The sequence below is a fragment of the Pleurodeles waltl genome, chromosome 4_1, assembly GCF_031143425.1.
Source record: "Pleurodeles waltl isolate 20211129_DDA chromosome 4_1, aPleWal1.hap1.20221129, whole genome shotgun sequence".
NCBI lineage: Eukaryota > Metazoa > Chordata > Amphibia > Caudata > Salamandridae > Pleurodeles > Pleurodeles waltl.
In genome coordinates this window covers 313,955,304-313,979,868 of record NC_090442.1, presented here as the reverse complement: position 1 = coordinate 313,979,868, position 24,565 = coordinate 313,955,304, and the positions used below count along the sequence as shown (strand labels likewise).

At 45.2% G+C, this 24,565-nt stretch overlaps 1 protein-coding gene across 2 annotated transcripts in view; it reads left to right on the top strand.

Annotated features, from left to right (window-relative positions):
• The window catches only part of FERRY3 (FERRY endosomal RAB5 effector complex subunit 3), a 318,703-nt gene that overhangs the window by 139,086 nt on the left and 155,052 nt on the right, over window positions 1–24,565 (top strand). For both annotated transcript variants that reach the window (XM_069228412.1, XM_069228411.1), the window contains exon 10: window positions 21,595–21,669. In XM_069228412.1, the coding sequence (XP_069084513.1) occupies window positions 21,595–21,669 (75 nt within the window). The remainder of the gene's footprint in view (window positions 1–21,594; window positions 21,670–24,565) is intronic.

Below are 24,565 nucleotides of genomic sequence, written 5' to 3'. Positions count from 1 at the left end.
AGACAAAGCCTGATTGCGCTGGGGGTACGATACTGTCCATTAACAAGGAGAGGTGTAATGTTTAGCCAGTATCTTATTACCAAAATTCAACAGGGATAGTGGTCGGTGTGAGCTACAAAGCGGGTGATCTTTGTGAGGTTTGGGCAGCAGCATGATCACTGCCTCTCGCATCGTTGATGGCAGGACTCCCATTGTGAGGGCCTCATCATAGATTTCCAGTAGGCGCCGTGCTAGGATTTGTTTATTAGCTTTATAGCACTCCCGAACAAAGCTGTTGAGACCAGGGGCTTTTGAGCCATCTTGGGCGTCTATTGGCAATATTATTTGTTCACATGTGAATAGTCCGCTAAGGAATTGCCGCTGTGCTGAGATTAGCCAAGCCATGGCCACCTCTACTAAATACTGTGCCAACATGGACTCATCCTCCTGTTGTTGGGAGGAATATAACACAGTGTAATAGGAAAGAAATTCAGATTGAATGCACTCGGTACCATTGACATGTGACCCCCCCCCACCCCCTCCACAGTGTATAATTATGGTATGTATGTGGCCGAGTTGGGAAGTCTGAGAAGGCGTGCTAGTGTGTGCCCTGGGCGGTCGCCCTCTCCATATGTGTGCGGGGACATATTTACCCAGATAGTGCGCCTCGCAATCTGCCAGGTCCTGGAACTCCTCCATAAGAGGGGGGGTTGCTTGTCCACATCTGGCGTAGCTTTGTGTTGGGCAGCCTCTTGATTCATCTTCTGCAGTGCACCCTCGACCAGTGTCAAGCAATTCCATGTCTTTCAGAACTCCTGCATGTTTCACTATGCAGACACCCCAGGCATATGATTTAAGTGCTTCCCAAAGTGTGGCGTGTGTAGTCACTGACCCTACATTTATAGTAAAGTATCGCTGTTTAGAGTTTGGTGCGAAACAGAGCATCCTGAAGAGCAAGCTTGGGGAACCTCCATTTCTGCTCCTGCATGCCCGGGAGGGACATGCAGCAGGTCATCTTAACCGGGGTGTGGTCCAAAAGAGTGTGCGGAAGGTGGGTGATGATGCACAGCCATGTAGATGCTGGAGCAGAGTCTAGCCAGTAATCAATACCTGTCCATGTGTTGTGTGGTGAGTAGTGTGTGAATGCAGGGGTTGACTGCGCTTGTGTGTCCGCAGGGACTCCGAGGCCCGGGTTGGGTTGGAGGTCGTCGATCCTCTCCCAGTGCCCACATCTCACGGATGCCGCAGCCACACTCCAGCGGTCCCCTGGGTGCTCCCGCTATTCGCCGGTGTGGCTCCGCCCCTGATCAACAAGAACCTCACAATAAAGAGCATTAGTCATCTTCTATTATCAGAAAATGTTGACTTGTTTTGTTAGGCTAGCTCACAGTCTCACTTCTAAACCCCTAACCTGACCAGGTTATAGATGTTATTGGTAACATCGAAAATGACCACTGATTCCCAAAGAATTTGTGGAAAGAGATCTAACCCTTTTGTTTGTTATTTTTGCATGCCCAAGATATAAACAAAGATACGAAAATGCAGTTTCAAAAACATTTATTGAAATAATTGTATTCTTTTAAAGAAAATGTGAGCTGTGATGATCAAGTAAGTGAGACACAGTTGTAATAAGCATTATTAGGATGGTGAAAAGTATAAATAATTCAACCATGTTAATTGTTACTAATGTTACCGTTCTTGTGCCCATTACTAGTACCATGCTAAGGAGAGAATAGCGGGATTACCCTCTGCCAGATCTGTTTGGATAGTCTAAGCCCTATTCCTTGGTTCTATGTGTCAGGAAGCTGGTCCAAACGTTCAGGCTATCTTCCTTAGCAGGGTGAAGGTTGGAGTTATCAGTGCTGCATCTCAGTCACAGTTCACAGCGGTTCAATGGTAATCTCAGTATGAAGTGCTCCTCTCTCCTACCATGGATGCTGTTTATGTAATAAAACACTGTTATCTCACTGTGGCACAGTTGCAGAACAGCTTCTTTGGTTTGTCTAGAGTAAACAGGTTGTCTCCGAGCACAGAAAAAGAAAGCAAGGACATTTCCTTCTGATTGTACGAGCCTTGAACAAAATGTGCAAACTACAGGGCGACAGTGCCTACCAACAATTGTATAAATGCGTATGTATCAAAAATATGTAAAAAGTCACCACTAGAAAAGATGGGAAGCTAAAAGGGTACTCTAAATTGGCAACAAAGCGCGTGCCCTACAACCGAACGTGAGCCAGAGGAGCCCCAGTGTTGCATTCGGAGGGTCCAACTGGTCTCGTGGGCAAACCTGCTAGCGATACCCGAGATGAAGGGCTCCTTGGGTCCCTGTGGCACCAGAAGGAGTCAGTAAGGATCCGAAGAGGCAGAGCATGGCCTTGCTGAACTCTTTGGTCTCCTTCAGTGTTGCAGACTGCTCTGGAAACTGGGGTTGTGTTGGGACAAATTGCAGGATGGATTCTGATGTCTGAAGGCAGGCTCACACTAGGCAGTTGTCCACCACCTCCAGACTATGGGGAACCTCCTGTCATCTTTGAGGTTCACTATCAGTGTGTTGAAGTCACTTCTGACCCCTTCTCAGACACTTACCTTGATCTGAGCCATTCTGGCCTCAGTTTGGTTTCATGCTTTTCCGCTGAAAAGGAAGGTCCATAACTTTCAGGCTATGGTATCAATCTTTCAACTTCTGACCTGGATTTCAGAGACGTTGACTCTGAGACTACTGCGACTGATGGATTCTTGTGTCCTGCTGGTCAAGCATGCCTAGTGGCATATGTGAGTTGTGCTGTAGGATCTGAGATCTCAGTAGGGCCAACATCAAGGAGACCTCTGTGACCAAGGTCAGATTTTGCAAGATGTTAAAAAAAAATCTGTATCAAAATCACATTTTGCATTCTCTAGATAGCAAATTTTAAGGAATCACTATCTAGGGAATGCAAAATAGGGATTCGCTAATGGGGATTCCTACAGAATCGGAATAGCTATTAGGGATTGCGACTGAAGGCCCATAGGTGTGAATGGTTTTGAATTTCCGAATTTGCGATTTCCTATTAGGAATTTGCAAATTAGGAAATGCAAAGCCAAGGGTGATGAGAGCCAAAGGCCCCCTTTGATGCACCCCCCAAATAAATTGTGCAAATGTTCCCTAGGGATATCGGTGCGCTACATGGCACTTTAAAAATGCAACTTTGAGTTGATGATAATAGCATCTCCTGAATGCCCATTTCACATTTAGGAAATGCTTGCTATGTGTACATAGGACATCGCAAATAGGGATTCCCTACTTGGGATTTCCTATACGGGAATTGCAAAAATGCAATTCCCTATTTGGAGTCGCAATTTTAGGAAATCGCAAAAAAATGTGATTCCCTAAAATGGGACTGCAGTGCCTTTCATACACTGTGAAAGGCTATTTTGCATTCACAAAAGGTGAAATTTACTGATTTGCACCGTTTGCGAATGCAAAATCTTATGATACATCTGGCCCCTGGAGTGGTAGTTACTGGAACTCGATTGAGTCAGTGGCAAACCCCTCTTCATTCTCCACCCAGATTTGACAGTTATGACTGACTTTACTTCTGGGTTGCGGTGACCATCTGGGAGAGATGGGGATTGGAGACCTCTGGATTCCAGAAGAGGCCCAGCTCTACATTACCCTTGGGGTCCTAAGGGCCATTCACTTAGCGTTGAAAGCCTTACTGCCGTCCATCAAAGGGAGGCTGGTGCAGGTGCTTCCGGACAGCACCACCGCCATGTAGTATTTGTACGAAAGTGCCACTGTTGTCGTGGTTAACCCCCCCCACACACTTTTTGCCTAGTGTTGATACGAACTTTGAAAGTGTGCGGGGACTTTGCTAACCAGGCCCTAGCACCAGTGTTCTTTCCCTAAAACTGTACCTTTGTTCCCACAATTGGCACAGCCCTGGCACCCAGTTAAGTCCCTCGCAAAAGGTACCCAAGGTACCAAGGCCCTGTGGCCAGGGAGGGCTTTTAAGGGGTGCAGCATGTATTATGCCACCCTGGGGGGCCCTCACTCAGTACATGCACACTGCCTTGCAGCTTGTGTGTGCTGGTGGGGAGAAAAAGACTAAGTCGACATGGCACCCCTCTCAGGGTGCCATGCCCCCAAACCACTGCCTGCCGCATAGGTAAGTCACCCCTCTAGCAGGCCTTACAGCCCTAAGGCAGGGTGCACTGTACCACAGGTGAGGGCATAGCTACAGGAGCAATATGCCCCTACAGTGTCTAAGTCCATTCTTAGCCATTGTAAGTGCAGTGTAGCCATATTGAGTATATGGTCTGGGAGTTTGTCATTGCGAACTCCACAGCACCATAATGCTGAATACTGGGAAGTTTGGTAACAAACATTTCAGCACAATAAACCCACACTGATGCCAATGTGGGATTTATTGAAAAATGCACACAGAGTGCATCTTAGAGATGCCCCCTGTATGTTAGCCCAACTGCTAGTGTAAGACTGACCGGTCTGTGCCAGTCTGCCACTTTCAGACGACTATCTGACCACATGGGGTGAGTGCCTTTGTGCACTCCGTGGTCAGAAACAGAACCTTTCCTGGGTGGAGGTGCTTCACATCTCCCCCTGTAGGAGCTGTAACACCTGGCAGTGAGCCTCAAAGGCTCAAGCCTCGGATTACAGTGTCCCCCAGGGCACCCCAGCTAGTGGAGATGCCCATCCCCGGACACAGCCCCACTTTTGGCGGTGGGAAAATTAGGAAAACAGGGAGGAGTGACCACCCCAGCCAGGACCACCCCTAAGGTGTCCAGAGCTGAGGTGACCCCCTCCCTGCAGAATCCTCCAACTTGGTTTGGAGGACAGGGACCAATAGGGATAGGAATGTCCCCACCTTCCCAAAGGGAGTGGGCACAAGGAGGTTGTAGGCACCCTCAGGGACAGTAGCCATTGGCTGCTGCCCCCTGAGTATATAGCTGCTGGGACTGATAGTCTCCTGCATCATGAAGATGAAACATGCCAGGTGGCATATGAAGGCTCTGCAGTTGAATCTGAAGTCCCAGTGGCAACAGCACCATGGGACCTCTCCTACTAAGTCTAGATTTAGGAGACCACAGAAGATCTGCAGTGATGGCTGCTGAACCGTGATTGGTCCTCTCTCCTTACCCCACACAGAGCTGACAGTGGTGACCGATGCATCACTTCTGGGCTGGGGCAGCCATGTGGGAGAGGTGAATGGAGGGCCTAGCCCTCCCAACCCCGTGGTGTGTATTGCCAGAGCCTCTGCGTGGTGTGGGGTTGGCTTCCTGCAAGGGGTTGGAAGCAGGGCCTGGCCTATGGCCAAAGGCCAATCATGGTGTGGAGGTCAGGTGTGTCACAGGAATTAGTCCAAATAAAACTGAAAATAATTTCTTGCATAATGAAGTAGAAACCAAACTACAAGGCACTATTCTGTGCCTATGATGAATGAAATACTCTGACAACCCAGCTGCACATATATTTCAACATTATACAACAGAGGCATTTAGTCTGATCTATGCCCCTCATTTTACGATGTTTTTGTAGATACCCCTGTGTCTTTTAAACTGCTTTCTCTGCTAATGCGTAGATGTCCATGCTGTGGTAACATTTATGATTGCCATTACTTCCTTTTGTTAGTGAAATTTAAGGATGAGCTATAAAGCAACAATATTAGGATTAACATTGTAATACGATGGTGCTGCACACTCATTCAAAATGTATGTTCAATGTTATTTCTTATTTGCATGTCAAAGTATCAATAGGCATTTGTTTCTATTCAGAATGCATTCTTTAACTGAAACAGCACTACATATTTTGGAGGGGGCAGTTATGAAGCGAACAATAGCATAATGTAGTATATTGCTTGTTAGCTAATAAAACATTACATGCCAAGCGGGGAGAGCACATTGCTAGGAAGACGTAGGCATTTCTTGCAATGACTGCAAAGGTATTTCTAAATAGATTTATTCAATGCTCCTTCACGATCATCACAATCTTCCATTCATATGTTCACAGAACATTACTATGTTGCTATTCAGACACAGCGAGGTTGGAATGACAGATTTTAAATTGTGTATGCTGCTACAGACACTTCACCACTGATCTCCCTATATGAAATGCATTATAGTCCATTTCACCACCCTAGATCCAATGCATTATAGTCAATGTACAGTATGAAAACATACGAGTTTCACTCTCGAAAGGGAAATGTTATTCACCTACAGCAATATACTTGTAACTTATGTCTATTTTACATTTATATGACCTCCCCAGCCGACCTTTCTCAGTACCAATGATCTCCATCTATGCTCTGACTCTACAAGTATAAAAAATAAATACCACACACAATCAGATATATAGAATCTGAAGATGGTGATCACTTTGTGGGGTATTATGGACTTGTGATTGACATCATGATTTATGCAGACTATACCTTTAGATGCTTTCCTGAGCCCAAAAAGTTGATGGTGTGGTAACTTGGGGCATCTGAATTTAGGATAGCTTCAAGATGCAAAATAAACATTACAAATAACTGCCTGTTATAAGCTTGCAGGCTTAACTGTGTTTTACTTATGTGGAACCCGGAAACCTACTGTGTTCCGAGTTCCAGCTGCAGAGCTAGCATTCCAGGGATGCCAGTTGGCAGCTGACTGGCTGAGGGGAAGCCACAGCCTGGTTGTAAGGCATGTACAAAAGCAAAGTATTGGTAGTCCCCCAAAAAATCAGTTAATTCATAGCTTGACTGTCACAATCCAGTTAGATTGGTAGATCCGAGATGCCTAGATCACCAGAAACCAATAAGTGTACAAAAAACTCCCTTAATTCGACAATGGATCCACGGATGGTTAATTGTAGGGTACAATGGTGGCCACAAGTCAATACGATATGCATTGGTAATGAGCAAACGCCAACACGTGTTCCACCCCCTGTATGTAAATCTTGGGCTTTCTCAAGGCTGATCTAGTAATCCTAATATAAATACGTGTGATGTCTCCTAATCAGATTGGATTAATCTAGAAGCACATTTTGAGGTAGTGAGGTCTTGGCAGTTAGTAGAAGGAAGAAACTATACTGAAGAGACTCCAATCTGCCGAACCCTGGCCTCTTCTCTCTCCCCTGCCTGTTGGCAAAATGCTTATGTTATTTACCTCACAAGCCACAATCAAGTTGGTGAGGATGCTGAGACCAGTATCCATTTAGAGAGATTGGAGCAAACTGAGCAATCGCATTACCACTGGTATTGTTTTTTCGTTTTTTTTTGGGTGGTACGTAACAACTCAGGCATGCCCCAGTATCTGCTGCTGTATAGCATTGTTTGCGCCGACAGCCTAACCTTGACGCATCATCTCCAGGAATCCAATCAACATTGGAGATGACAGCATGACATGCGTGGGCCCCATCTTGGATTGGGTCCGTAACAGTGATACGCACACCAGCGTATCAGTTTGTCATGTGCTTTCCTGTATACAGCAGTGATGCGCACACCAACCCGGATTAATTTCAGATATTTTACTGCTAATATTGCTAACATCGGCCTAGTGCTGCACATCCTGCCTGAAAACAGTGATGCGCACACCAGCGAATCATTTTGTTGCGTGCCTTTCTACCTACAACGGTGATGCGCACACCAATCCATGTTAATTACTGGTAAATATCGCTGATAACAGCATACCACTGCGTATTAAGTGCAGTGATATGCACACCTGTTAACATCTTAATTTTAAGGAGTGGGAACCATTATAAATATAAGCTACTGTTTATGAAAATTGCCTAGTTGGCTAGCATTACCAACTGATTAATTTATTTTTCAAGATAGTTACTGTATTATAATCTTACAATATGCAATCTTTCAATGCCATTAATTCTCCTCCAATGGTTCTAGTGCAGCCTGGAACTTGTCTATAAAATCAGAAGGCTGGATATGCATGTTTGAAACGTATATTGAGGCATGGGAAGTGAGGAAGTCAGGAATTTAGTGCGTCAAGAAAGGCAGCACTAAATCTGAATACCTTATGCAATGAAGGCCAACATATTTTTAAATACTTGCCATTAGCAAACGCACCTAATGGTGACACCCATTGAGGATGTTTACCTGGAAGCAAAGACACGTCTTGAACTTAGGTTTGCAAAGGAGATAAATATAGTGATGTATAGCTATACATTTTATACCCACTCGCCAAATGAGGGAGTGACAATTTATGACTTTGTCTCCAAACTGAGAGAATTATCCATAACATTTAAAATTGAAGCAATAACTGATGAGTTGGTTTGTGACAAACTGATTCTTCATTGTGAAAGCAAGATGATTCAGGAACGACTGTGGGCAGCTAAGAATCCATCACTTAAGAATGCCATAGACATTGCCAAAGTTGTGGAACAATCTGAACTCTCTTAGAGAAATGGAAAGAAAAGACATCAATAGTGGGACAGCTTCCAGTGTAGGGAAGACAGACTCAGAACTTAGAGCAGTTTTAAAAATGAACAGCAGTTTGGTGAAATCTAAACAGCATATGAAGTTAAGTTATCCATGTTGTAGCAATTTTCACACTGCAGAATATTGCAAATCCATAGTCATCAATAAGGACTGCGGGAAGTGTGAGCGAAGGGGGTACTTCACAGCTGTTTGTAAACAAGAGAGCAAGACTTGAGAAGCCACAATAGATAAGTAAGTCTTGGGTGTAGCGCAAGCTGATACAATTCTTTGTGTGGGAAATACAGAAATTGCGCAAGGAAGAAAATAAAGACCAAAGGTGGATTTTGTGATTTAAAAGAAAACTGTGGAACTTATGACAGACTCAAGCGCCATGTATGCAATCACTTCCAAGGAGATATTTTTCAACATTGGTCAGATATCAGTCTATCCCCTAAGCATATCAACCCTGGAGGCTATCAGGGAGAATGTATTAATTTGGTAGGGTACATGGAAACTACCATAGAGTTTGGTGGGAGGAAGATAAGGGGCAAGGTATCTGTGGCTGAAGATGGATCACCTATATTAGGTTGGATGCATCACTATGACCTAAACATTGTGACAAACCTGAGAACGCCTAACCAAGGAAGGGTATTGGAGAATATTACTTTGTAAGGTGTCTTAGAAGAGGCACAAGAAGTTTTAGGGAAAAGGTGGGGTATTTGAAAGGTTACAGTCACAAAATTGTGTTGAAACCAGATGCCATACCGGTGCAGCATAAATTACGAAGAATTCCCTTGGTGGCTCTCGCTACATTGAAAGAGATGTTAGAAGAAATAATTTCTACTGGTGTGTTTGAGCCAGTGGAGATGTCAAGATGAATATTGCAAGAGGTGATTACTGAGAAGTCTGGTAAAAAATACAGGTTTTGTGTTGACCTCAGGTCCCTTAACCAGAATGTGGTGGTTGACGCTTGCCAGTTGTAGAACATAAACAAACTTATACTAGCTTTGGGAGGTATTTTTTAAAACTTCACCTAAACAATGCCTACCATAAAATCAGATTGCATGAGGAGTCCAAACCACTTTCGGCCCTCATCACCATGCAAGGCATGTTTCAGTTTACACACATGACTTTTAGCTTATGGCAGCGAGCGTGTTTCAAAGAATGATGAATTAAGTATTTAAAGGGATGATAAGTAGTCTGTATTTTCAGGATGACATCTTAGTATTTGGTGATTCAATACAAGAACATAACATTGTTCTCAAGCAGGCTCTTCATAGATTAAGAGAAGCTGGTTTGGCCCTCTGTCATGACAAGTGCAGGTTTATGGTAGTTCAAGTAGAGTACTTGGGTTACAATATTACAGCAAATGGCGTGAGGCCCAAAGAAAACTTATTAAATGCAATAAGATTAGCTGCTGCACCTAAGGATAGAAATCACCTTGGATCCTTTTTTAGGCTTTATCGAATATTACTCTAAATTTGTTCAAACTTTTTCTGACAGAACTGAATGTCTAAGGTTATTATTAAAAAAAGGAACTTGTTTTGTTTTGGGAAAAGAGCAGAAGAAATGTTTTGAATATATAAAGAAGGAGATATTTAATGCTGGTAATCTAACACCATTTGGTACTAAATTGAAATAATCTCTCACAGTGGATGCCACCCCCACAGGTTTAGGAGCTGTTCTCACAGTGGCATTTGCCTCTAGAACAATGACCATCTCTGAAAGAAATTACTCGGTCATTGAAAGGGAGGCACTTGCAGCTGCCTGGGGAGCTGGGTATTTTGAAACCTATTTGCGGGGGACCGAGTTTGTATTATGAACAGATCACAAGCCTTTAGTGACAATTCTTCTTACAGGAGGTGCTTGTAAGGGATCTGCAGGATTGGCCAGACTTTCAGTTCATATACAAGAACATTGCCGCACACTAGAACATATTCAGGGATGGAGGAACTTCCAAGCCAACTGTTTGTCTAGGATGTCATTAGATTGATGTGAAGTAAATGGTCCTGCTGGATGGTTAAAGAAGCAGAAGGGTCTTTAGCGTTGATACAAGATGTGATAGGTGTCGAGGGAGCATGTGCGATCACTTAGTAGTGGATAAGCGAAATGGAGTTGGATTCTACACTAAAATAAGTTGCAATCTTAATCTTGTTGGGTACTAGGTGGCAAAGTCAGTGGCTGTACAATTCAGACCTTATATCAAGTTTGTAGATTAACTTTCGATTTGTGATGATTTGGTGATCATGAGGGGTGCGAAATTTGTTCCTCCTCATGGCTTGAGGACTAAATTTATAGAAACAGCACATGAATGACATTTAAGGCAAACTAAGACTAAGAACAAGTTGAGAGCTGATTGATAGTGGCCAGGAATGGAAAATCAGGTGGATGAATGGGTGGGGAGATGTAGTATATGCAAGGAAGGTGAAAAACGTTTGAGGATCGGAACTTGGGCAGACTTGGGACAAATACCTGATCCTGGGAAAGAATGACAAACATGGTGTTCAGATTTTATTGGTCTTGTGAGCGAGGTAAGAATTGAATTGAGGTATGCCATGGTGGTGGTCGATGTTCATACTAAATGGTTAATAGTTAAATTTATGAGAGAGATCGTCACCAAAGAAACCATTGCTGGGTTGAAGGACATCTTCAGTGAGGAAGGAGTTCCGTCCGTTATGATAACAGAAAATGGAACACAATTTAACCTCATATGAAATGCGAGCATTCTCAGAGTCACTTGGTATAAGACCTAATCGCACCTAGTTGTATAGCCCTCAGGGTAATAGAATCGTGGAGAGGGCTAGGCAGTGATGAGTGAACAAGATGTTGAGAGTATGATCACAGAGATGTTTTGGGCGTATGGGATGAGTGATCATAGTGTGATGGGCAAAATTCCATTTGAAATGATGGGAGAAAGGTTGCCAGGAACCAAATTGGTTCTGGCCCGGATGATGGAAGTGGTGGAATCACAGAAGGGATCAGCTGAAGAATACTGAAGTTCGAGGTCACCTTAATGTAGGAGATTGTTTGAAGATTTGTTGCGGTCAGAATGGAAGAGGTCTGATAAAATTCAAAAGTCTGTTCAAGGTTGTGCATGTTCATCATTTGTTTGTAGTCTTAGATAACGGTGAAAAATGTAACAATAGGCGTGGAGCCTGGTATCAGAGAAGTGGTCAATGCAAAGTAGGCAGAATGAAACAGGGAAGCAATACTTACGTGCTGATGTCAGATGAAGAATTGTGTTATTCTACCCAGATGTCTGGGACCATTGGTGTGGGTGTACCGGATAGAAGAGATGTGAGGTTGGAGCCCAGTTGTTTAAACCAATCTGGGGCTATAATGAGGAGTAGAAGAAATCGTCATCCCCCAGCCTACTTAGGAGATTGTTAAAAGGTGTTTCTTTTTATTTTATCAATATGTGAACATGGGGGCTTAGTAATGTCTTCATGTAATTTTGCTTTGTATGAATTAATAGGTGTTCATTTATTTCTTCACCTGTAAAGGAGGTATAGCAATGTTGTATAACTTTGTTTATGTTTATACTAATATATGTTCATTCAATTTACTATTTATATAGGATGAAGATAAGTTATAAGCTTGCAGGCTTTACTGTGTTTACTTATCTGGAACATGGAACATTACTGTGTTTCGAGTTCCAGCTCCAGGGATGTCAGTTGGTAGTTGACAGGCTGAGGGGTAGCCATGCTCTGGCTATAGGGCATGTACTTGAATAAACAACATTATCTTATAGAGACTTCTAGCTACAGATTTCTTACCTCAAAATTTCCCCCAGGGGTCAGACTGGATCTGGAGCTTTTTCTCCAAGCATTACCCTTGCACATTGTCAGGTGGGGTTGGTCGTCTCAACGTGCGTGGTTGTGGTTGCAGTGATGACTTCGCACTCAGATGATGCGACGTGGGAAGAGCGTTGACGCTCTAGGCCTCCGTCTTCAGAGCCTGTATCTGGGTCGACTCCACTCCTGTCCGAGTTTCCGGGAGCCGGAGCCACCCCTGCCCAACTTAAAGAATTCTATGAGGCCATGCGCCTCATTTTTGGGCAGACCGCCCCCCTATGGCGCCTTTCGGCTCAGTGGGGTCGGAAGGGGCCCCCTCGGGTTCCGCACCAGCAGCTTTGGCCCCAGCTCTGGAGGGCTCCTCAGTATCCGTTGTTGGATCCTTACCAACAACGGTCATGCCAATGCGACCTTCCCCGGCGCTGGCAAAGATGTTGATGCTTCCGACGTCGGTTGGGCCCACAATCGATGTCAAACCCATACTTTTTTTTTTTAAGTTTATTGATTTTGAGGGAAAAAACACTGGGATAGTACACAGGTCATTTAATGTACCTTAGTCCAGTGTCATTTTTCAATGTCAGTATATCAGCTAATGGCCCATCCCAGTTAACTTCATCCCCCTTAAACCCATCCCAGCCCCCCACGCCCCAACTGCTTTCCCCTTTGTACAGTGCAAAGCTACTCAATTCAATAATAGTCAGCTGTAGGTCTGACCCCCTTGTCCTGCATAGTCAATATGTCCAATTGGTGGTAGTTCCCGGTCCAAACAACCTCCATACTCCTCTTTCCTGCCTGTCCCCTATGTGGATCTGGTCGGAGATATTGCAGGGGGCGAGACCAGTTGCCTGAGTTCGTGAACCAGGGTTGCCTACCCCCTGGCCCCCTCTGATGGGCGTGCCCGCTTCGAGCCTCCAAGTTCAACATTTACCCTTCATAATCTGCCTGTTTCAGGAGTTCTTGCACTAAGCTAGCACCTGGGGTCCCGAGGAGATTTCTAGTTACAGGTTATTTCCTGTTTGACTACTATGAATCCCAGGTCCATAAATTTACTAGTTATTTTAGTCTTGGAGGTATGTGGAAATTCACTTAAGAGGCCAACGGCGGGGTCTCTCGGAACTTCTCTTTCTACTAGTATTGAAAGGGAGTCCAGCCAGTAGTGAAGTAGTTGTGGACAACTCCAGAACATATGAAAAGCCGCCCCCTCTTCATCACATCTGGGACATTCGATCTCATTCACCGTGAGCATCTTGTTCAGCCTATGAGGGGTCAGAAATGCTCTATGTAAAATGTAGAAGTTTGTTAATTTAAACCTGGCATTGTGGGAGACTTTCAGTATGCGTTCCAGCACTACAGGGAGTGCAGAATTATTAGGCAAGTAGTATTTTTGAGGATTAATTTTATTATTGAACAACAACCATGTTCTCAATGAACCCAAAAAACTCATTAATATCAAAGCTGAATATTTTTGGAAGTAGTTTGTAGTTTGTTTTTAGTTTTAGCTATGTTAGGGGGATATCTGTGTGTGCAGGTGACTATTACTGTGCATAATTATTAGGCAACTTAACAAAAAAAAATATATACCCATTTCAATTATTTATTATTACCAGTGAAACCAATATAACATCTCAACATTCACAAATATACATTTCTGACATTCAAAAACAAAACAAAAACAAATCAGTGACCAATATAGCCACCTTTCTTTGCAAGGACACTCAAAAGCCTGCCATCCATGGATTCTGTCAGTGTTTTGATCTGTTCACCATCAACATTGCGTGCAGCAGCAACCACAGCCTCCCAGACACTGTTCAGAGAGGTGTACTGTTTTCCCTCCTTGTAAATCTCACATTTGATGATGGACCACAGGTTCTCAATGGGGTGCAGATCAGGTGAACAAGGAGGCCATGTCATTAGATTTCCTTCTTTTATACCCTTTCTTGCCAGCCACGCTGTGGAGTACTTGGACGCGTGTGATGGAGCATTGTCCTGCATGAAAATCATGTTTTTCTTGAAGGATGCAGACTTCTTCCTGTACCACTGCTTGAAGAAGGTGTCTTCCAGGAACTGGCAGTAGGACTGGGAGTTGAGCTTGACTCCATCCTCAACCCGAAAAGGCCCCACAAGCTCATCTTTGATGATACCAGCCCAAACCAGTACTCCACCTCCACCTGGCTGGCGTCTGAGTCGGACTGGAGCTCTCTGCCCTTTACCAATCCAGCCACGGGCCCATCCATCTGGCCCATCAAGACTCACTCTCATTTCATCAGTCCATAAAACCTTATAAAAATCAGTCTTGAGATATTTCTTGGCCCAGTCTTGACGTTTCAGCTTGTGTGTCTTGTTCAGTGGTGGTCGTCTTTCAGCCTTTCTTACCTTGGCCATGTCTCTGAGTATTGCACACCTTGTGCTTTTGGGCACTCCAGTGATGTTGCAGCTCTGAAATATGGCCAAACTGGTGGCAAGTGGCATCGTGGCAGCTGCACGCTTGACTTTTCTCAGTTCATGGGCAGTTATTTTGCGCCTTGGTTTTTCCACACGCTTCTTGCGACCCTGTTGACTATTTTGAATGAAACGCTTGATTGTTCGATGATCACGCTTCAGAAGCTTTGCAATTTTAAGAGTGCTGCATCCCTCTGCAAGATATCTCACTATTTTTGACTTTTCTGAGCCTGTCAAGTCCTTCTTTTGACCCATTTTGCCAAAGGAAAGGAAGTTGCCTAATAATTATGCACACCTGATATAGGGTGTTGATGTCATTAGACCACACCCCTTCTCATTACAGAGATGCACATCACCTAATATGCTTAATTGGTTGTAGGCTTTCGAGCCTATACAGCTTGGAGTAAGACAACATGCATAAAGAGGATGATGTGGTCAAAATACTCATTTGCCTAATAATTCTGCACTCCCTGTATTTCCCATCCCTCATCTGTGAAGGGTTTGCCAATGTCTGCTTCCCACTTCTGACGTAGGTGTGTCAAGGGCTGTATTGGGTTATGATGTATCTTCCGGAATGCCCACTGCTATTGCTATGTACAAGCAGCTTGAGTGGGTGGGAGGTACTGCCCACCCGCCAGTGTTGCCTTATGGTGGTCACTAGAGCCCTGTGTGTCAGGAAATATTGAGGGCTTAGCTCAAATTCAGTCTGCAGGTTGTTGTAGAAGAGTAATGCCCCATCTCTGAATAAGTCTGCCACCCTGTGCACTCCTGCTTCTTTAAGTTGATGCAGTCCCTGCCTATGATTATCATGGAGGAGGTCTGTTAAAGAATCAAGTGGGAGCTCAGCAGAATAAGGGCGTTTGGTTCCTGTTCTTTGCAGGCATCTAGGCCACCAGTATGCCACCACCTCCTACTCCCTCGTCTCTTGTGGTTCCGGGTTTCTCAACCTTAAAAGGAGCTGAATGAGCCTGGACCCAGCCGGTGTTTCGATCCGCCTGTCTTTAGGCGGGATCTGCCGGCTCCTCATCCACTGCATTAAATATTGCAGCTGTGCTTCGAAATTCAGTGCTACCAGCCCACCCATCATGGTGGGTCGTTGCAAAGTGGAAAGTTCCACCCTCTAGCGACCTGCTCCCCGTATAAATGATGGAATTATAGAGTCTATTTCCCGGAGAATTGCTTGCAGGATTTTAATAGGCAAGGTGGTACAGTAATAGAGTAAACAAGGCAGTACAGTCATCTTTAGCAGCGCCACTCTTCCCATCACTGATAATGGGAGTGTGCCCCAAAAGTCCATGGCCCTCCTCAGGGAGCCAATTGTGCGTCCGATGTTGCCCTCACAACATCGGAGGGGGCGTGATAAACTCTCACTCCCAGATATGTAATGCAGTATTGTTCCCTGTGCAATGAACCCAATTCAACTCGTGGGGGGGGGGGTGTCTCGGCAGACCGGAAACAGGCTGTTTCTCTCCCAGTTGACCCGGAGGCCCGATATATCACCAAACGTTTGTGACAGCCACTGGGCCCCAGCCAAGTGTACCCCGCTGTCCTGCAGGAACAACAGTAGGTCATCTGCATAGAGCGCAATATGCTGACGTTCAGCTAGCACCGTAGGGCCTCTATAATCGCCCCCTTGGTGAGCCCGGAGCATGATGGGCTCCATTGCTAGTGTGAACCACAACGGAAATAGGGTGCACCCCTGCCGGGTGCCTCGTCCTATCTCATAGTTTGGAGAAATATGTTTACCAGTCTTTACTCTGGCCCTTTCGGCCAAAAAACAAAGTTTTTCCCAATTCAAGAACACATTACCTAGGCGGAAACTATTGATCACCTCAGCCAGGAAATTCTATTCCAGGCTGTCAAAAGCTTTTTCGATATCTACTGATAAAATCACAGCTCGCAGAGTTGCGGTCGGAGCTTTCTCTAGCATTAACAGCAGTCAACGGATGTTCAGTGCTGTGTTGCGGCCCAGAATGAAGCCCGATTGATCTTTATGTAACAGCTGAGGAATATGGTGTAGGAGTCTGGCTGCTAGTATTCTGTTAAGAATTTTGTAGTCTGCATTTAGGATTGACAGCGGGCGATAGTCCTTAATGTCATGGAGTTGTTTCCCGGGTTCAGCAGGGGAACATTAGTGCTTCTCTGGTTGACACTGGAAGGACCTTTACCTGCTTGGCCTCATTCTGCATTTCTACTAATTTAGGTGCCAATTGCTCTGTGAAAGTGGCTTAAAACTCAGTCGGGAGGCTGTCCGTGCATGGGGTTTTTCCTCACGCCATATGTTTTATGGCTGCCCTCACTTCTGGTAACGTAATATCCCCTCCCAATAATTCTGCCTCCTGCCATAATATTCTAGCAAACGTAAGCAGTGCAAGAAAGGACTTAATGTCATCTGGGGATACTTGGGATTTGCTCTTGTATAACCTAGCATAGTAGTCATGGAAGGCTCCATTGACTTCAGCTTGTGTATACAATGATAGTCCAGAGTCTGTTCGGATCTCCACAATTGGAGTTCGTCTTATATTGGGCAAAGCCAACCAGGCCAGTAGTCACCCTATCCCCAGGGCTGTTATCATATAGTTTTGGTAGTCATGACAGCCTGTCCAAATTAAAGAAACAGACACCAAATGCATGGTATCTTCCACCCCTCCGGGTGAAGGGTGGTTCAGGACCATGTGCCGGTGCGCACACTGCACCAATCATTGGGGTAGTTTACTGGCTGTATAGGAGTGGCATATTTTTAATCTTAGTGTCTTAGGCTTCAGGGCTTGTCCTCCCTTCTTTATGGGCCCTGCTGCTCTCCCCTCCAAATACCACAGAAGCTAAGAGATTGGGCCCTTCTCTCCTGTCTCCTTTGTTCCAGTGGTTATCGGTTGTTGCCCCATCCGAGTCCTCCTGCTTTCTGTCCTCAGAGGACGCCATCTGCCGTCAGGGAAGTAACTGTGGGGAGTTCCACCTCAGAATCTGATAGGTCCGATTGATCTGACCATGTTGAGACATTACTTGAGGCAGTTCCATTGTTCTCACCCAGCTGGGTTCCTAAACTGGGAGGCATGGCTGGTCGCCCCCCCCAAAGGCCACAATATCTTCAAGAGCCTGGCCTGCCTTGCCTCCTCGACTGAGGGGGGGTCCCGCTTCTTTTGCTTTGAGCATTTCGTGCGTGGCGACTAAGTGTCTTGTGCCTCCTGAGGGGCTTGCACTGGTTGTGTTTTGATCCAGGACCAAACCTCCTGATGCGTATTGAAGAAGAGAGTGGTGACTTGCGATACAACTCTGAGTCAGGCCGGGAAGGTCATAGTATAGGACACTCCCATTTGTCTCTGCTTCTGTTTTGCAGTTAGGAACCTGTTTCTCCGAATTTTCTTTAGAGTAATCGGGGAACATCATAATTCTGCTAATGTCCATAATTTTTTCTCCTTTCTTCCGAGCGTGGGCTAGTATGGTTTCTCTGTCCTTATAGTGCAGGAGCCTCGCTGTTACCACTGTAGCTGGGGCCCAAGGTCTGGGTGGGTACGGAGGACCCCTGTGTGCTCTCTCCAGAGCAAATATCGCGGAAAGTCCAGTTGGTGCAAGTTCCTCCCTAATCAGGGTTTCTAGGAACGTAAGCATGTCCCGGCCCTCTGATTTTTCAGGGATTCCCAGTATCCGTATATTGTTCCTTCTAGAATGATTCACCGCAACTTCGGCTCTTTGCTCAAGTGCTCTCACTTTGTCTTCCAGCGACATCAGTGGTGATTGCATTACCTCTCAGCCAACCGTCGGTGGTCATCTTTTAATAGGCCAAACTCTGCTCCAAAGGTGTCAATCTTTGTTTCTAGTACTTCACGGGTGGCCGTTATCACGTGCAGGATGTCACCAAGCGTTGGGCCCTTATGTCTGACGGGAGGTCGTCCACATCACCTGCGTACTTGACCTCAGCAGCTTCTCAGCGTGGTCTACTCCCATATCTCTTCTTACATGATTTACCCATGGCGGCGAGTATCCGATCCAGTCAGAGCTCCCTTTATAGTTCTCACCAGACCCTCAGTAGGTCTGTCCCATCAGGAGCCACTGGGCCCAACAATGATGCAAGGACCCATGGCCCAGTCATCACTCCCTGATCTGGTTGTCTGTTGAATACGCTATCAACAGTCTAATGTCAGGTCCGCAGTGCACTTCAGCACCTCAGCTTACGTGTCCAGGGTCAACAAGCACCCCCGGCTCTCGCGTCTCACGGGGCCTTTCTTGACTTCACAAAAGGCTGCGCTTCTTCCCTTTGCGCGGCTGCCGATTATTTCTGCTCCAGTCGTGGACCAAAGCTCCCCGGTGGTTCAGCTATCACCCGAGGAGCACCTCCGCCGAAGCGTTGAGCCACTCTGCAGTATTTCGGTGGTTAGTATGGGCCACGGCAGAGCAGAGTTTTTCATGTCTGCTCCCTCCGCCATCTAGGCCATGCCCCCGTCGAACCCATACTCCGACCCAGAGGCAGACCGGCATCGCTCAAAGCCTGGTTCTGGCTTCAACGGGCCTACATTTCCCAGGTTGGATCCTGACCCTTATTGTTATGGGTACTGGGAAAATGTGGCGGGGTCGCTCGATCCTTTAGACTTTCAACTGGAAGAACCTGAAAAGGACTGGGCACAGGAATTGGGCCTCCTTTATGCCTTTCCGCCAATACCACTTCTTCCCAGAGTTCTGAAGAGGATTAAGAACAACGGGCCCAAGTAATTCTGGTGGCTCCAGACTAGGCACAAAGAGTACGGTATCTCGGGCTTCTGAGCATGGCCATCGATTCTCTGATCATTCTGTCACTGCTGAATGAGATGGTTTTCCACCCGAACCTGTCAGGTCTCCGCCTTCTTGCATGGAGATTGAGCGGCGGCAGTTGACAGCTTTCAACCTTCCTCCTGAAGTCTGTAAAGTTATTTTGGAAGCCAGGCGTCCCTCCACCAAAACGGTATACCCCTGGCGTTGGAACAAATTTGTGGCTTGGTGTACCAACAAATCTGTTGATCCCCTTTCTGTACCTCTGTCTGCGGTTCTACTGATCATCCTCTCTTTTGCCCAGCAGGGCACCCTCAAAGGCTACCTGTCTGCCATCTCAGCCTTCCTTATACTGCCAGACCAACCATTTTTCTTCAAATCTCCCATAGTTGGGAGGTTTCTTAAGTGACTCACTCACATGTTCCCCCCTACCCTGTTCATGATGCTGCAGTGGGATTTGAACCTGGTACTTACATACCATTGCTTTATCCTCTTGAGCCACTACATAATTGCCTCTTGCGGCTCCTCACACTGAAACCCGATTTTTGTATTGCCATTATCTCTGCTCGCAGAGTGAGTGAGCTTCAAGCGCTTTCTTTGAAGCCTCCATTTCTATCTGTCCATAAGTAGTGCTTCGTGCCAGAGCCTTCTTCCTTTCTAAAGTAGGCCATTCCATCACCTTACCTACTTTTTACGCACCCACATCCTTCTCATGAGCTGGAGAGACTCCACCTTTTGGATCCAAAAAGAGCATTTGGTGTGCTACCTCAATCGTACAAAAGATTTCCGGGTGGACAATGAACTCTTTATAGGTTAGATGGGTGCGAAGAAAGGATGGGTGATGCAGAAGCGGACCATCTCTCAATGGGTTGTCCTCTGCATCAAGACGTGATACCCTTTGGCAAAGAGGCAACCCCCTGAGGGTTTGCATGCTCATCCACCAGAGCTACTGCTGCAACCACAGCATTGGCACACAGAGTTCCGGTCCTGGACATCTGCCAGGCAGCAATGGAGGTTTCTCTGCACTCTTTCACAAAGCATTCCCTCCTGGACAGCCAGGTCCACAGATAAGGCTACTTTGGCTGTTCGGTCCTGCAGGATTTTTTTTGTCTGATCTTGGTTTTCAGCCCACCTCCGAGGATGGTGTTGCTTGGGTATCCATTCTAAGGTAAGGAATCTTCAACTAAAAGTCTCTATCAGTTAAACAAATTACTTACCTTCAGTAACAAATTATCTGGTAGAGGCATATTCTAGTTGCAGATTCCTTACCGACCCACCCATCCTCCCCGTTTTGCGATCTGATTTCTAGGGACACGGACTCCATTTTCACGGCCCTAGTTCTGGTGCACCAATATCAGTGTTCTTCATGGCTCTGTGCTACTACCGTGGAAAGTCATAACAAGAAACTGACGTCAGTGTACCAGGGTGGTGCCTAAATACGACCCCATCACAGTAACCATGATGCCAGTGATGCATACGGAGTTGACCGATGGCACCTGACTGTGCGCAAGGGTGCTGCTCGAAGAAAAATCTCTGGATCCTGTCTGATCCTAGGGTAAATTCTAAGATAAGGAATCTGCAGCTAGAATATGTCTCTACCACTTAATTTGTTTCTTCACTTACCTTCAGTAGTGGAGTCTTAGTAGACAGTGCAAGAGTGCCCAAGATACATTGTTTACAAATCTTCTTTGATGCTTAAGTATCCATGTCAGCCAGTCAGTGAAATTGTGAAAATGTATTCCTCCTTAGTCAGAATAACTTACATTTTGATCACTGATAAACTAGTTTCTGGAGTACCATATTGCCTCATACGGTGGGGACGCAGGAACTACATTACCAAAGTGCATCAAGCACAAAATACAGGGACTACTCTTGGCGAGTTCTTATGGTAAATATTATCATACCTCAGCTGTGAGGAAGAATACTTCGTATGATCCAAGGTAGAGTATTCTTAAAGGTATCCTGTCTGGACAATTCTATGGTCACTGAATTGTTCCGACTTTATAATCATGGATTGTGTCCCAGTCAGACAATTGTGGTCCTGTGGGGGAGCATACTTAAAAAAAACTCTGTGCCACTAGTAGTGAACCTTTTTTTATAGCACTCTGGGTTTCTTAATGTGGATTGATTTTTATCTTTAATTCAAATAATTGTGCATTTGAACTAATACTTTTAAATGTCCAACTAGAATATGATGTATTGTGTATTTTCTAATGCAATATTGTGTTTCACTACAGATAGAGAAGATAAAAACAATGCTCAAGAAGATGATTCCAAGAATATTGAACGCAATCAGTCAAACATATTTCCTGGTAGGTATTACTTTTTTTTTTTTTTTTTTTTATAATCTATTCTATTTATTTTCACTGCATAGTCACAATAAAAGCATCTTATGTGGCATCAGTAGCACTCACCAGTGCAATTTATTTTAGAACATTTAGATATCTTGGAGGAATATTGGTGGCATACAGTAAATGATTTTGGCGCTTCTTGTGGTGACTTGTTCAGAATGTGAAATCCTTGTTTTTAAAATCTCTGGAAATGCCAGCATGCACTTTATCACCAGACTGGCCTATTAAAATCCTAGTGCATCAGCAGGGCATGTGATGTTCTACTCTTTTCTTGCATGCCACAAGTCCCTTGGTACGCTGTCTCACTACAAAATATGTAGGGCTTCTCAGTGTGTATGCATGCTCAAATGAGGGAGAAGATTCCACATAGGGGCCAACGGCAGCTCAGTGGTCAAACACACAAATATAGGTTAACAGTTTTTGGTAAAAATGCATGTAATTTGTGGGTGACACAAGATGAAGTTGAATGCTTGGACCGAGGTCTTTGTGGCTGCTGGATACCCTCACTGGTGATAAGCTGCATCTTTCTAATCAGCATGACATAATGCGACAACTGCCTGACCCAACTACATCAGCTCAAATGCAGGCCCTGGATACGAGACGGACCATTGAATAGAGGGGCTTTGCAGAGGCATGGTGGGAGCCCACCAAATCTGTCTGGATGCACGTGGTAACAAAGTCTTCCCTGCGCTGTTTAATGATGGTGGATGCTACAATATGAAGAGACCTCGCTAGAGGCAAGTTAGGGATGCCTTCTTGGAATGTATTGGAATGCGTGTGTGGCTCCCTGGACTGGGCACTCGTAAAGCTGTGACTCCTCCTGCAGGAGAGGAGGAAGAAGGGAGAAACTTCCTCCAAACTCAACTTGAATCCCGCCTGTTCCTGGAGACCTAGGGCTCCAATAGGCCCTGGTGGCAGAGACCAGCACAGCCCCTGTGAAGTGATGGTAAGGTGGCAATTGCTGTGAAAGAGGTATGTGGACACACTAAGTAGTCCCCAAAGTGAGGTGATAAGGTGTCACTTTGAGATGGTGTGCTCCTGCAAACTCCTGGCGGTCTCTGCAAAGTCCTGGTGTGGCCCTTGGGAGATCAAGTGGCTTCTCAAGCAGTGGCAAAGGTGAGTCTTGGCCGCCTTCTGCAAGAGTTGAAACAAAAGCAAAACCCACACAGAGAGGAGGCATGGCCTATCCTGGAGCCTGGCTGACTCAGAGGATCTTTGAGAGATAAGACCAGCACCCTGGGATGACTGGAAAGGCCCTGGGCTGCCTTGAATTTGCTGGAAGAAGTGAGTATTGTTCCAAGAAGTTTGAAGTTTCAAATCACCAAAGGATAAAGTAATTGTCCAAGTGGTGTATAGTTAGTTGCATGTCTAGCCAGAAGAGGAGTGGACATTGTAATGGGAGAGCGGGAACAAATCTGGATTGAGGAATATAGTGCATAGTGGATGCTTTTGAAAATTGAAAGGACAATATTAAGAATGCTGCCAACTTCATCTTGGCCAATCTTATTCATATAGGTGCCAAAATATTAGCAAAGATTTTGGATAATTGCAATCTGATTAAGCAGTTTTGTTTCCTGTAGGCAATTTAGGAGATAACATTAAAAAAGTATTCTGCTTTATTGATGTTATCAGTAAGGGCAATGGGAAATCTCTGCTGGTTTCAAAGATGCTGAACACGTGTTCACAAGGGATTTTATGCGAGATGTACTGTGTGAGATGTACTGTGTGAGATGCTTTGGAAAGGGTTTCCTCATTTAGGCGATGCCTAGGTAACAGACCCTGAGAGCAAGAGTACCACTGAATAATACTTTATCACACTAGATCCACACCGTGTTGAGGCACATACCTTCTGGCGAAGAGACTGATGTTAGTAGGTCATCAACAAACTCTTATTCCACAGATGCAAAACTAGAGGAGCAAAGGGTGACTTGTGTCAACATACATCACTATGGGATAACAAGCAGGACTACCAATATGTGGTTGCTAGTGTTGTTACCGTCAGATCGTTTAGGGGCAGTCTTGTGAGAAAGTAGGGGTCCACAGGAGCTGTAGTGGCATACCTTGGTTTATGATCTATAGCCAATTAGGAAGAAAACTTCAGGCAAAGAACTTAGAAAAAATCATGATCAAAGTGGATGGAAAAAGCAATTTAAAAAAATAAAAGTTTATTGGTTGCAATTCGAACTGAATCAAAGATACATACATATCTGAAGACAGTGAAAAGAAAACAAGAGAGAAAACAGAACCGCCCCCCTGCACTTTGGTACATTTCCTTTTCAGAACATTGTTGTACGTATGGGGGTCTAGTGCTATAGACATTCAGTGTTTGTACACTTTGCTTCCATAGGCCCTTCAGTGTCCCTTAGGTGCCCCGCTGGTCATTATCTTTCCTTCTGTATCTGGGATCTTTCGCCAAGTCCCAGATCCCACCTGGGCTTTCAGTGTTCTACCTACCCTGCCTCCAATCCCCCGATAATTTATCATACTTCTTTTCCTTACCTGTGCCCCGATATGTTTCCCTTTCCAGGATTTGGCACCATTCATTGTATCCTGGTGGTATCCCAGATCCCCACTTCTAGCTATGTCTCTTTTAGCCACCAGGAAATCAAGATTAATCAATAGCTTTTGATACCTGGAATGATCTGTTTGTTCCCATATTTCCAGGAGTGCTGTTTCTGGTTTCAGTTCCAGAGGGGTTACCGTGGCATCCTCCTCAGCCTATCCCACCTCCCTCCAGAACCCTACAATCTTAGGGCTGCCTCATAGGGTGTGATAAAAAGTGCTATGTTCCCACAGCCTCGCCGACGTTTTGCAGTTGCTGCCTTCCCTATCTTGTACAGCAAGGATCTTGTGTAGT